The following is a 13,584-nucleotide window of genomic DNA, read 5'->3' on the forward strand; positions in this document are numbered from 1 at the left end:
GGCTCCAAGATGCGTGAGATATTGGAGGGCGGAGCTGTTTGCTGAATTGGCACAGCTGGGTTCATCTAGCTGCTTGTAATGCAGCCATGTTAATCAGACATCAGTTAACTGCTTTGAAGGATCTTGGCGTATGGTTGGCAGGCCGCGGCGCACCGCAGCACAATCGTGCCTGTGTGACGTGATGTAGCCGAGCGCGAGCGGCTTAGTAACCTCGGAGCTCTGCTTTCATCTCGCCCATTCACTGGTTAAATCTTCAGAGAAAACATGAGGAATGCTAGAGCACAATCGCTAATCCTAATGGGCCGTGTGACCCAAATACAGCCTTGCCTGGGTCAGCTGCGAGCGCCGGATTTCATCTGCGAGAAAATAAATTGAAATGAGCCCTGACTTTTGTGCAAAACTGGCCAGCTCATTTAAGCTCCTTGTTAGCCAATTTGAAGGCATTCCCCTCATAAAATACTTGAGCCCACTGAAGTCAGTAAGCCAGTTAGTGAGCGAGGATCGGATCCTTAAATTGTTTAATAGGGGATTAAGGCCTACGGGGTCTTTGGCCAATAATCTGGGAGATTGCAGGCTTGTTGGTCTAATGAGGTTAGCTGACAGTGTATTCACCCTCTTTTTCTTCCTGCCTATCAGATTTGATCAGAACGGACATTCACGCAATGCTGATGTTCAGCAGGACCAAAAGTGACTTGAGAGAAGTTCGGAAAATAGCTGCCAGCTGCCACAGTTGAAGACAAGTGCATCCAACAGCTGGGTTTTCTCCATCATTTTCTTGCCAACCTTTCCTTTCTGTGGCTGAAAGAACAATTATCCAGGGTGAGTGAGGAGGGCCTCTGCGCCAGGCTTGAGTGGTATTAATCATGTCTGAAAAGCACAGGCAGCCTTATCAGGGAAGACCAAGGGCCTCTGAAAAATTGGCAAAGGCAGGCTAATAAAACTGCATTAAATATGGAAAATGGCGGGATTTCGCAGGCCGTTTTGTGCAGAGCATCCCTGCGGCGAGAGAGAGCAGCCCACAGTGGCTGCAGCTTTAGCCTTTTGGGGTGCTGAGGTTTATGAGGCTTGCCAGCTGGCTGGATTCGACAGTCAGCACAAAGAATGGCACTGATCTGCTTGCACTAAATGGAGCATCGCTGCAGCTCAAATTGAGCACCGCATTTAAGGAGATTGGGCCTTTGAATGCTGACCTACTGCGTAGATTAAAATAAGAAATACCACCCAAATGATTGATGGAGATTGCATGACACCTTGATCTTCATCATTCACAGGAGGCCCTGCTGCTGATTTCCAAGTAAAATGTAGGTAAAATGTTCAGTTTCTGAATGACATGTGGAGAGAAAAGGAGCAAACCAATTCTCTGAATATTTCTCAATCAGATTCATCTATTCATTACATTCAAGGTCTCTGAAGGTTGCACTGGCTGATATTGCCGAGTTGAAAAAGGTGCCCCTGTCATTTTCCACTTGGTTTAATCCGACAAATGTGATATTCTTCTAACGTTCGGAATGCCAAAGCTCTGGTCAGGCTGATGAAGGCTTAATATTGCCTTTATCAAGATGTGTGTTAGATCCATTAGCTGTTGCTCTCTGGCTGGCCTGGCTGGGTGCAATCAGTCTGAATGAAAAAGCAGCGGCTGGGCTTGAGAGAAAAATGTACCTTGGATGACTATAAGGCCAGAGGCAGGTATAGAACTGGAGTTCTCCAGTGGTCTGGATGATGAGCACAGAGTCGTTCAGACGGCATCCACATCAGTCCTTCCTCTCTCTCCTTCGCTTGCTCACTTACTCACACAGACAGCTGAGAATTCCTATCACTCAACCTTTGCTACACCCTTCTCTGGTCGTATCACCTTTTTTTTTTTTTTTTACCACTCTACAGAAGTGTGTGATATGTAACCGTTTTGCACATTGATGCACAGGCACACACACACACACACACACACACAATTTCAATCAGGAATGTCATTGTGCGCCAGGCAACAGGACAAATGCTGGATGAATCTCTCCCCATCTCCACCAGCTCCCCCACAGTCGCTGAGTTTGAGTTATTGTCAGCTGAAGTGAAATGATTGCAGCTTTCAACGCTAATGGTAGGCCCGAACATCCATTATTCAACCTGCAAGCGAGGGAAGAAGTGAAGGCGGGCATTAGCGATGAAGGTTGGTATGTGTGGATGCAGGCACATATGCGTGTGTGTGCATGTCATTGTGCGCGCATGTGCGCATGTATGTGTGTGTGTGTCTGTGTCTACACATGATTTACAGCCAGCACAGTGTTGGCTTTTGCTAAGTGAGAAAGGTGATTGGGTTTCTGTTGGGTGGTTTCCTGACCTGGCCCAGACAGCAGAGAGAATGTGAGCAGGCCATCTGTGGCTTTAGTAGACACTGGAGATATCAGCGCTGGGCCATAATGACAGATATGGAGCAACACAAGATATGGAGCACAGCACAGCGGCCCAGACAGAAAAATCTATACAGCATTTTTGGATATTTTAGACTTTTTCAGACTAATCCCAGGCCGCTGCACTCGTTCTGTTTGGTCGATTACCACAGGTGATCGTTCAGTTTCCCTGAACTTTGCCTGAACAAATAAGAAACAAATAGACAGTAACGTTCACTCAAAACATGCTTTCAGTAAAAGCCGACGGGTAGCTGCTGAATTCTGTCAGTAAACATTTAGGCCTTAAATATTTGTTTTTGAGTTTTTCAGACTAATCCCAATCTGATACACCTGCATTGTGCAGTCAAGACAAGACAAGACCCATATTCACTTCATTTGTTTTAGGAATTCAAACTCTGTCTTTAACCCATCCGTGCAGTGAACACACAAATACACACTAGTGATCAGATGCACACAGTGACAGTGAGCACACATGCCTGGAGCGGTGGGCAACCATAGCTGCATCGCCCAGGGAGCAGAGAGGGTTAAGGGCCAAACAGCGGCAGCTTATCAAACCTGGGTATCGAACCCACAACCCTGTCCTCAATAACCTGATTACCACAGACTGTTTCCCTGAACTTTTCCTGAACTTAGGAACAAATAGAAAGTCACATTGACTCAAAGCATGCATGCAAGAGAAGCTGATGGGCAGTATGTGTTAATGTGATATGTGTATTTTTGAAGAACGCTTTGTAAAGAATTCTTCAGTCAGTGTTGAAGCACTAATTTCATGTAATTATTTTTAAAGAGAGTATTTTTCCAAAAGGGAAAATATCTTGTGGCAACACATGTCAGTAGCAGTGTGGGTGGAACTTCCACCAGCAGATCTTACAGCAAATGCTTACTCTCTCTACAATGCTTACAGAGAGTAAGCATTCTTCTCATGCAGTTGGTGTAGCGTATATCGACGAAACTGTGGCTAGGACCAGACCGTGTCAAAATAAAAGTCACTAATACAAACCAAGCAGTAACTCTAAACACTTTCAAATTGAGAGCTGAAATGAATGCCTCACATTTGTCTCCCTTTTTCTTTTTTGCTGATCTGGAAAAAAATAAATAAGAAAAATTAATTTCCTTTAGTTATATTTTATTGCTGCTACTTTCCACATCCTTGGTTTTACATTTTGACAGGGCAAAGATATATGAGTTTTATTTGTATTTTATATGGACAGGAAAGTTCATTAGTGGTGCTCTCACAGTGAATTCTTGAATTAGGCATTTATCGTTTGTGTCTTTGTTAGTTAGCAAATGCATAAAACAACATCAAGCCGAATTTCAAACCTGATCGCTAAATAATAGTTCTTTGGTAATCAATGAATTTTTCAAATGATTGATTAGTTATTTTAATAACCGATAGATTATTCAATTATCAAAAAAGTTGTTTGTTGCTGCCCTACTGGATAAAGTACCAGCCAGTTGTCATGTCTGTGCCGTCGCAGCACTTGTGTTGTTAGAATGTAGAAGTTGTCATTTCAAATTCACATCATACAGTCAGTCACTTATTTCACACATTCACTCATGCAATTCAGCAAGTACCCAACGGCTTCTTTTATAATTGAGTTTTAACCCAGTGGCTTTCCTTTCTCCTGCATGGGAAAATGTACTTACATTATTAGCAGCCATAGTAATCAGCTGGATGCTACATGTAGGAGCCAAGTGCCTCCTAGTAGTGTGAAGCGTATCCAGAATACTTTCTTTTTTGCTTAATTGCATAATTCTAAGACATGCATTTTAATATTGGATATTTAGGCTACAGTAATGAGCTTTATCCTAAATCCCTCAGTCTTACTATCTAAATATTGATACTAGATATCATGTAGATTGGTGTGGCAGTGGCTTAGGAATGGAGGAGCTTGGTTTTCTGTCATGCCATGGGCTGTGTTTAGTTCTGGGGAGCCGTTAGGACATGTGTGTTACACTGTGAATGTGTTGATCTTGCATTTAGTCCATTTATGCTGAAATAGTTTGAATAAAGTCAAATAGAAGACAAGGGAAGACAAGGGAAGACAAGGGAGCATAAATCCACAGTCATGTGGCTTTTTGCTCATTTTGGTTGGAAAAACTCACACAGCAGATGCAGCTGGAGTATTCCTTTAATCTGTGCATGTGTTATGGTTAGGTTGGTAAAAGCAGTGGTTGAGGTCCTGGGGTCCCATTGCCTCATCCAGTTTCATGGATTTCCTCCCAACACGCCTGATAATCCAACTCATCCGCTCATTAGCAAGCCCTTCATTAGCTGATCCAGGTGTACTGGAGCAGGGAACAGTTGACACTGTTCTGGATAGTCGTGGACTAGACACGACAGACATGCGTTCTTAGAGGATTCATCTCTTGGGACATTTTTATGGCGAAAGCGAGTAAAGAATGTGGCTGGGACTTCCATCCACGCTTGGCCTGCGGATGACACATGGCCGGAAATGGATACGCTTGATATGTGAGGAAGCCTGCATTTGTTCTTGTGCATGCCATACCATGCACAGAGCTCTAATTACTCCATGGTCTTTATTGGACCCTGTCTGACACATTCTGCCTTAAGAGGATTCTAAATAGCCTGACAAAGGCATGTATTTGTTTGAACATCGAAAAGAAAAGGAAGCTACTCTTCCCACTTAATGTGTCCATTTTTTCTAGCTTTCCTTTTAAACACAGTGTTGAATGTGTATGTGCGTGTGTGTGTGTGAGTGTGTGTGTGTGTGTGTGTGTGTGTGTGTGTGTGTGTGTGTATAAGGGCCAGTGTGCCAGCCTTTGCTTGCGTCCGGTCTCAGTTTATAAGATTTTCCACTTCGTGTGGCATGAGGGTCAGGTGAATGAGGTTTGGCATTTTAATATCCCACTGGCCGTTCGGCTGTTTGCGTTTTGACTGCAGGCGCTTCAGGCTCTGCACACGTCTCGCAACTCTCCTATTTCTGTCTGGTAATTGAGAATTCTGTCCTGGAGTCAACATTCCAACATTCCAGTGTAAAAATGGCCTAATTAATCTGATTAAAAACCTACATTCAGAGTTGACTGACTGTGAGAGTAAGACAGTTGCATTAAGACGAACTTGATGAGAGGGCAAGGTTAGAGACAGACAGACATAAAGTGAAAGAAAGAATGTGTGTGTGTGTAGGGGTGTGCCATAAATGGCCAATTAAGGAACTAATTAATTCCAGTTCTCTGACACAGGAATTTTAAAATGGAACTGGGGAGCTGCCTAAGATAGAAGGCTCAACCTCATTATATGAGCCTACAAATTTCAATCAGGCTGAAACAGGCAGAGCTATTCTTGCGTAAGGCCTCATCCGGTACAGTGGATGGCAAGAACAGATAAAAGCTAAAAATATAAATGAGAATTTGCTCAAACTACAAGCCTGCCACTGTACGATAATGAGGCAGTTAAAACTGCAAACTAGCGATAAGGGTTCTCTACTTTTTCTGCATTTTGTCAGCCGTGACAAAACTTTATGTCTGGAAAATAGACCTGCTTTAGGAGAACGAAAGAATGCCTTAACTTTATTGTATGTTCATATCATGAGCACGTAAGCGATATGAAGAGTTCATACGTTAAGGGGCAGCAGCTGGTATTTTATCATTCTTTATAAAATGGAGAAAAATTGTAGGTTACAGTTTTTAAATGATCCCAATCTGCTATACCTGCATTGTGCAGTCAAGACAAGACAAGACCCATATTCACTTCATTTGTTTTAGGAATTCACACTCTGTCTTTAACCCGTCCGTGCAGTGAACACACACATACACACTAGTGATCAGACGCACACAGTGACAGTGAGCACACATGCCCGGAGCAGTGGGCATGACAATGATTGACAGTGATGATGACAATGATTTCCTTAGTCACAAATTTTACACATAAAAAACCCAAAGGGCATAAGATTTAACCCGGGTTTCTTTTCATTTATTTTGAACAGACAGTTGTGCAAGTTAGTTCATTCCACCTAGTGTCGTATACTTCCCCACTGAGGTAAATGGTTCACACAACACACGGCTTGCGCCCTATCCACCATGATTTCATGAGTTGAAATAAAATGAAAAAATGAAAAAGCTGGGGAGAGACTCTAAAAACTTACAGCTGCGATATCAATACTCCCACAATACCATGCAGAAACTTGCTGCTTGCTAACAGGTTACAACTTGAGATTTCCAGGTAGAACTGGTTAGGCATTATGTTCATCAGTCTTTGTCCGTAGCTTTCCGTGTAACTATGTCTTCTCCGCACAGCTGCGTGCACCAAACCACACCATTACATGTATTGTTATATCCCTAGTATCTGTAATTCATAAAGTAATGTCTTACAATCTGGAGCCATTGATCCTGGGTAATTACTGCTCTACAACTGCATTATCGTGTCTCTCCAAAGAGCCAGTTAATAAACTTAATGATGTGTTCTAAATTGTTTATGGGACAGTGGGAAGCATAGCTATTCTGGCATTGTTGTAAATGTCTTTGACAGTGTCTGAATACAGAGAATTCTTACTACAGAGAGTAATCTTCTTTGTATTTGGACACTTGAGGGAATTCAAAAGAAAGAGAAATGCTGAATAAAGACAGAAAAATGGAAAAAGCTTTTAGCGGTATAGCTTTACATTTAAAAGAGGGGAATGCTTTATTCAGTTAACCTTCTTTTCTGCATTGGATTAATTTGACTTGTAATGCTGGATCTCATTTAACCCTGCATCATAAGGCACTTCCCTTTGCATCTTTGCATAAAGGCCGCAGCAATTTGTGCTTTCGAAAGGGCCGTTCGTTCGGAGCTGCAGAGTGAATGCAGCCTTATTTGCTGTTTGTTTGTAGGACCTCGTTCCAGGCATTTGAAACATGGCATTACGTTTTTAAACGACCGGATAAAATATACCGCTGTTGTACTGGCACTCTGTGTTGCTTCCAGATTTGGCAAGATAGCATTTTACATCAAAGCCCTTTTGATTTCGAATGGGTTTTGGAATTGGAAAAAAACACAGTGTGTTTAATCTCTCTAAAACAGTTCAAAGTAATGCTGGATGACCGTCTGGTATGAGAGCACCTTTTATATGAGACTGGCTTTTATCTTCACTTTATTGCATGTATTTTTAATGCTTGTACTGTTGTGTTTTAATGAGGTCAGAACAGGGCTCTACTGGGAGCAAGACTCAGGTCTCGGTTGGGTTTCCCCATAATGTAAAGTGAGAGTGGTTATGGACTCCCTGTCAAGAAGTGTTTTATATCTCAGAGCTGGCAAGTTCTTGTTGAAACATGTCTCTGACTTTGAAACAGTAGAATTAAAGCTGCAGTGGGTTTTTTTTTGTGTGTGTGTGTGTGTGTGGTCGGGGGGGTTGGTCTGCCTGAAAGTTGCCCCAACTCCACCATCCACTAACCCAGTGAGACAACACTTGTATTTTTACTTAATGACTTTTGGACGTCCTTTAGTGTTCAGTGAATAGTACTTTAAGGAACCAAGCATGCAAACATGCACCCTAAAGTCGAATCCGGCCACCATAACCTGTTCTGTTGCTTTTCTTGCTTTCGACTCATCAAATACACTTTGGCGTTCTAGGACAAAATGTTTGGGCACATCTGAATGAATGGAAAGATTTTGAAATAGATGGATCTTGTTCTTTTAGATGTTAGTACTGATATTGTAAATATTGAGGATCGTCAAATACTGATACAATGTTATATTTTACATTTTATTTTAAAAGGAAGCTTCGGAATCAGCGATATATAAAGGAAGTACTTGAAGTAAAATGAACATCTAACAGTAGGCCTTAACTGCTCAAACCCGTCTAGTTTCAGAGCTGGCTCAGGCTAAATACTTAATAAACATCTTTATATATTTGTAAAAGTTTGACATACATGCAAGGATCATTTTATTTAGGTTTGTCCTGTTTATAAGAGGCTTGAGGCGTTACGGATTGAGCTAAACCCCTGGCGAAAGAACCACTTTGTTCATTTTTGCTGGTAGACTCCACCGCTTTTCTTCGCGACGGTTATCGCTTGTTTGTTTCCCACCTCTATTCAGGCAGGTCCCGCCCCTTGCTGCTCTGTGATTGGCTAGTTACAACTGTTGACAGGCACACCGCTGCTTGAGTCAGCGTGAACTACTAGCCAATCACAGCGGAGGAGGCGGAATCGGACGCAGAACGGGTGCGGAAAAAAACAACAATGAAAGCGTCAGCCAACCGCGTTGGCCAAAGCGGTCACGTGGTGTTCCGTCTTTCTCCCACAGAGGAGCAGAGCTCCACTCAAAACTCAGTAACGGTCGGAGGGAGAAGAGCTTCAGCACCCTCCCGACAGCGGCGAGCATGTCAGCGAGAGTGGAGAGAGCACCAAGGATCAGAAAAGAGGAGAGGCTGAAGTAAAGGATGAAGACGCGCTCGCCCCCCTCGGCCTTGTGGTAACGGCGGAACACACGCATAAAGCAAAAGGAGAGGAGAGGAGACGCGCGCGCGTGCGTGTGCGTGTGTGTGTGTGTGTGTGGTTTGGTGGTCAGCCTCGTAGCCTCGTGGATGGAGAACACGTAAAGTGGTGTGAAAGTGTGTGAAGAGCGGACATGAGGGCCGTTTCGGTGAACTCGCTGGCGCTGCTGCTCTTCTGCACTCTCGCCTGCGTGCTGCACCTGTGGGGCGGCTTGGAGAGGCGCCTCGAGCGGCGGGAGCGGGACCTCGGTCCGTCCTCCGCCAAAACTTTCCGAGCCCTGCTCGCCGTCCCGGCCGCGCGGACCACCGCTCGCTTTTTTAACGTCACCGCGGGGCGGAGTGGCGGCGTGGATGCGAAGCGCGCGAGGGACAACCAGACGAACACCGCCGAGCTTGAGGACGACCCCTTGGAGGACGGCGTGTTTTGGAGCCGCAGCCTCGAGGCTCGCCTGCCCGCCAGTTTCAGCGAGGACCGCGCGCGCGCCTGGAGCCTGCGTGCGCGCGCCCAGCGCGTGGTCTCGCTCGAGCCGGGCTGCGGCAGGACGTCCAACCAGCTAGCCACGTTCTCGGACGGGAGCAGAGCGTGCGTGCGCTACGGCATCAACGCCGAGCAGGTGCAGGGAGAGACTCTGGCTTATTACTTGGCGAGGCTGCTGGGCATCTCCAACGTGCCTCCTCTCGTGCTCGCTCAGCCCAGCGCTGAGCAGTGGGCGCACGTGAGACCGAGGGTGGACAGCCTGCAGTGGTCCGGGCGAGCCATGGTGTCTATGACCGAGTGGATCGCCAACCTGAGCGGGGTAGTGACCCCCGCGCCCCTCCGGCCGGACGGCAGCGGCCTGCGCCCTTCTGTGGACCTGGGCAACCGGACGGAGGCGGAGCTGCTGGAGCTGGTGCAGTGGAGCGACCTGGTCGTGTTCGACTACCTGACGGCCAACTTCGACCGGCTGGTCAGCAACCTGTTCAGCCTGCAGTGGGACTCGCGCGTCATGGAGCGGAACACCAGCAACCTGCTGAAGACGCCCCACGGTGTTCTGGTTTTCCTAGACAACGAGGCGGGCCTGGTGCACGGCTACCGCGTGCTGGACATGTGGGAGAGGTACCACAGCTCCGTCCTGAGATCCGTGTGCATCTTCAGGAGGAGGACGGCCCAGCGGGTCGCTGCACTGCACCGGTACCGGGATGCGCGGACACGCCTCTTTGACCTGTATCGGGAGAGCGAACCGCTGGCAGCACAGCAGGGCTTTTTGTCCGACGAGCACGCCCGGATATTACAGGACCGGATAGACAGAGTGTACAGGCACATACTGCACTGTAAAGGAAAGTACAGCCAGCTGTAGTTTTTCCATACGTGCAGACCCCTTTCCCAAAAATATGAGTATGAACAAGGACCACTGGTTGCAAAAGTGACTGTGTTTAACTTTCTGTAACTTTTCAGCATCTGGCTGGACTATCTCCTGTGGGGACGAACCTTTAATGTGTTGAAGTAACCTTTTTTGCTTTGTATATGAGTTTCCATGACAAAAACAGTGTCAACTAGGGGTGGGCGATGTGGTCAGATTATTATATCACAGCATTTAAAGACATTTTCACAATATGTGGAATTAAGACATGCAAATATTGTCTCAAAATGAGTTCATTGAGTTTTATTCGAAATTTGCTGCACTTTATCCAGTTTACAGGACTAATGACACTCTTTGCAATGAAATGTGGATGTGGAGGGTATGCCTCGCGAAGTATGTTGTGCATCACGATAACAAAATGTATACCAATACGATAACGATGTATATTTGTCGTATCGCCCACCTCTAGCTTTAATCCACAGGAAAGACAAAGCACATTGCTTGTAATAGAACTAATCGGTTAGGCAGTGCCGTAAAGGCCTAACTCCAGTCACAGGTTAAACACAGACTTCACTGTTGTAGTTTGCTGCTTACACCATTTTTTGGTGACGTTATCACACTGTTGTTTTACTCGATGGACACAAAGCTACATCCCAATTAACAGGAACCTGACAGCCGAGTGTTCTGTGTTTTATTAGCATACGCTTTGTTCGTAAAATACTTTAGAGGAGTTGTTGGTTGCTGTAGTGCTGCGTTTGGTTCACTGGTCAGATCCACACTCTTTACAGAAGTCGCTGAAGATGGACACCCTTTTATTGTCGTTCCTTCACAGCTTTACAATTCAAACGATAGCCTTAATGAAGGGCTGGGATGTCCATTGGTATGAACACGTGTTGTGGGGTTTTGCTCTGTGAATTCTGGATTCTATTTAACTAATTTAAAATCACGGTATGTGATAACATTCCAGTTGTTTTTTTATCGGTACAGAAAACCTGTGTCATTTTTACATGCCATTAAATCTAGTGGAACGGAAGCGTTTCACTAAGCCGAACACTATGGTCCTGGTCTAGCGTCTTCTTTCCCACACATCCCACACAGAGAAACGAACGTCTTGCGACAACGACGCTCTCAGTGTCGGACACTGTTGCTATTGTGGTAATGGAATGCCATACACGGACACTCACATTCTCAGCTCGTAACATTTTACATACTTTTTTTTTGAACGTGGTACAAGGCTCCTTTCTTCACAGTGCACATCACAGTCTGTTCAGACACGCTGGGGAATCGCAGTGATGCTGCTCTTTTATTTTCAGGGCCACGAGTACCAGCTACGCTGCGGGGAATGTCAACAAGCCGTCTGTGAACCAGTAAAGTTTACATTTGCAAGTTGTGATCAGTGGTTAATGAATGAATCTCCATGAACTAAGCTTTTATGCACGAGAGGCCATTGTAATTGATGACTCAGTGTGTGCTGTTAATTGGAGTTGCTAACTGCTGGGTCAAGCCCTCTGATGCACAGTGCGAGCGAAGCGGAGCTGTTCCGTGTTAGTTCACTCATCAGTGCACAGAATTTAATATGTAATTATATCCCATGCAGCGAGGAGGCCTAATTTGTTTGGGTTTATTATCGATTTGCTGGGGCTCGGGCTTGGGCTCATCCTGCTGCCCAGGGATGCGAGTTGAGGAGGGTTTGGGAGATGTTCCACAAACACAGTGGAGGGAATCAACGATCAAAGCAACGCTAATGCTTTCCAGCCCGTACTCACATGTGTTCCAGATTATGATGGACACACTCACACCTTTGTTGATTTCCTTGGGGCTTTTTTTCCCCCCTCAACTCATCCTGCCCAGATGTGGATTTGAGTGGAATGCACTGTCTGCAATATCAAAGGTTCCAGATTATCCAGGCAGTAACTTCAGCCTCCATGGGTAGCGTTTAACATGTGGTTGATCTCTGCTGCTTGTGCTTTCTGCCAGCACTTAGCGTCATGATACACCTGGCTTCATCTCAAGTACTGTATATATATGCAGCCATAGGGAGCGCACTGTCTGCGCTCGTGGTAATGGGGATAAAGAAATCGATACGTGTGTAGACTGAATAAGGGTGTGGATCAGCGGCAGGGTTAAGGTGGGTTATTGTGCTGGGCTATTGCATGCAGCTGGGCGTCTGGCTCTTAAGGCGCGTCTGTCGTAGCTAGGAGCTGGGAGAGATTTACGAGAGTCTGCAGACACTGGGGATTACAAAAACAATGCAAAGCTGAGCCCTGCATGCTTAAGCCAGACACAGGCAGCCTCTACACATCCAATCCCTTAGAACACACATATCAGCTCTAGCATGTGTGCTATGTTGTTGAAGTGAATAAGGAAAGTTGTTTTTTATAAAGAGAACCCCCCCCCCACCCATCCCATCGTCTCCCCCACTTTAACAAGCTCTGAAGTTGGCCTTAATAGCACACTGGCGGCTGAAATCAAAGCCATCATTCCATTGCTGGCTTTTACGCCTCGCTGTTTGCACATGTGGCCTCTGCTCCATGTCTGGGGTTCGTTACAGCTTGCCTCGCGTCACAAAACCACACAAACGTCCCCCCGACACAAACCTTCCGTCCCTCAGACAGGCAGCTCCCCCAGCCCCCTGCTGAGCGACATGACCTGGTTACCACACTACCCCCACCGGTCAGTGCAGAGGCCATTGCTTTTTATGCAATCCATCTGGACCATGTGTGTTCTAACGGCAGGCCTCGCTGGTCACTCTGCTTGTTCGTACTGTCGGCAGAGGGCCTGGGTCTGCTTAACGACAGCCTTGGGGCAAAGCAGGCCTTTTAGTGCTGATCTAGGACCTGCTTCATTGAGCCTTGCTGCAACCATAAAGCACTGTCAGACAGAACTGTATAAAATGCTCTCAGGTCAGCAGCGAAAGCAAGTCTTATGTTATAGATAGCTCCAGGTGGGAGTTCAGTGACTTGCCCTATCTTGTTCCTGACATTAAACTATATCAGTGAAGCTTTATGGATGCGGCCCAGGATGCAGGTAATCACAGGGCCTGCTCTGGAGGATTGGGGGAGGCACCCACATTGCAGACATTCCAGAGGAAGCTGGGGTGGATCTGGGAGTGTGTACTCCCTCCGGACAGCAGATTCCCAGAGCGCCGAAGACCCAGATGTTTACCAAGGCTTCTCTCTCAGTGGTGAGCTGCACATCTGGCTTCTTCAGTTATTTAATGGTCTGAAAAGCTCAGCACGGGTTTGATTAAATTTTTGCTGATTATCTCAAGAAAACTTAATCAAACCATACAGCAGATGGCCGTGATACATGCATTTTGCACTTGGATCTGCACTTCTGATCCAGCTTCAGTTCAGTTTAGTTTTCTCATTACGCTTCATCATTGTTACGTCAACCTTTATCCCATGTAAA

At 45.8% G+C, this 13,584-nt stretch overlaps 2 protein-coding genes across 3 annotated transcripts in view; both read left to right on the forward strand.

Annotated features, from left to right (window-relative positions):
- trim44 (tripartite motif containing 44) overlaps positions 1 to 13,584 on the forward strand; it is a 143,589-nt gene that overhangs the window by 29,962 nt on the left and 100,043 nt on the right. The gene's annotated exons all lie outside the window — the stretch shown is intronic.
- On the forward strand, positions 8,629 to 11,229 carry LOC140546581 (four-jointed box protein 1-like). The gene has a single exon (XM_072669954.1). It carries the CDS (start codon positions 8,968 to 8,970, stop codon positions 10,168 to 10,170), a length of 1,203 nt encoding a protein of 400 aa, XP_072526055.1. The 5' UTR covers positions 8,629 to 8,967; the 3' UTR covers positions 10,171 to 11,229.

This window comes from Salminus brasiliensis, chromosome 2 (assembly GCF_030463535.1).
Source record: "Salminus brasiliensis chromosome 2, fSalBra1.hap2, whole genome shotgun sequence".
Classification (NCBI taxonomy): Eukaryota; Metazoa; Chordata; class Actinopteri; order Characiformes; family Bryconidae; genus Salminus; species Salminus brasiliensis.

Coding starts and splice junctions, on each gene's coding strand:
- LOC140546581 (XM_072669954.1), top strand. CDS start 8,968: ATGAGGGCCGTTTCGGTGAACTCGCTGGCGCTGCTGCTCTTCTGCACT.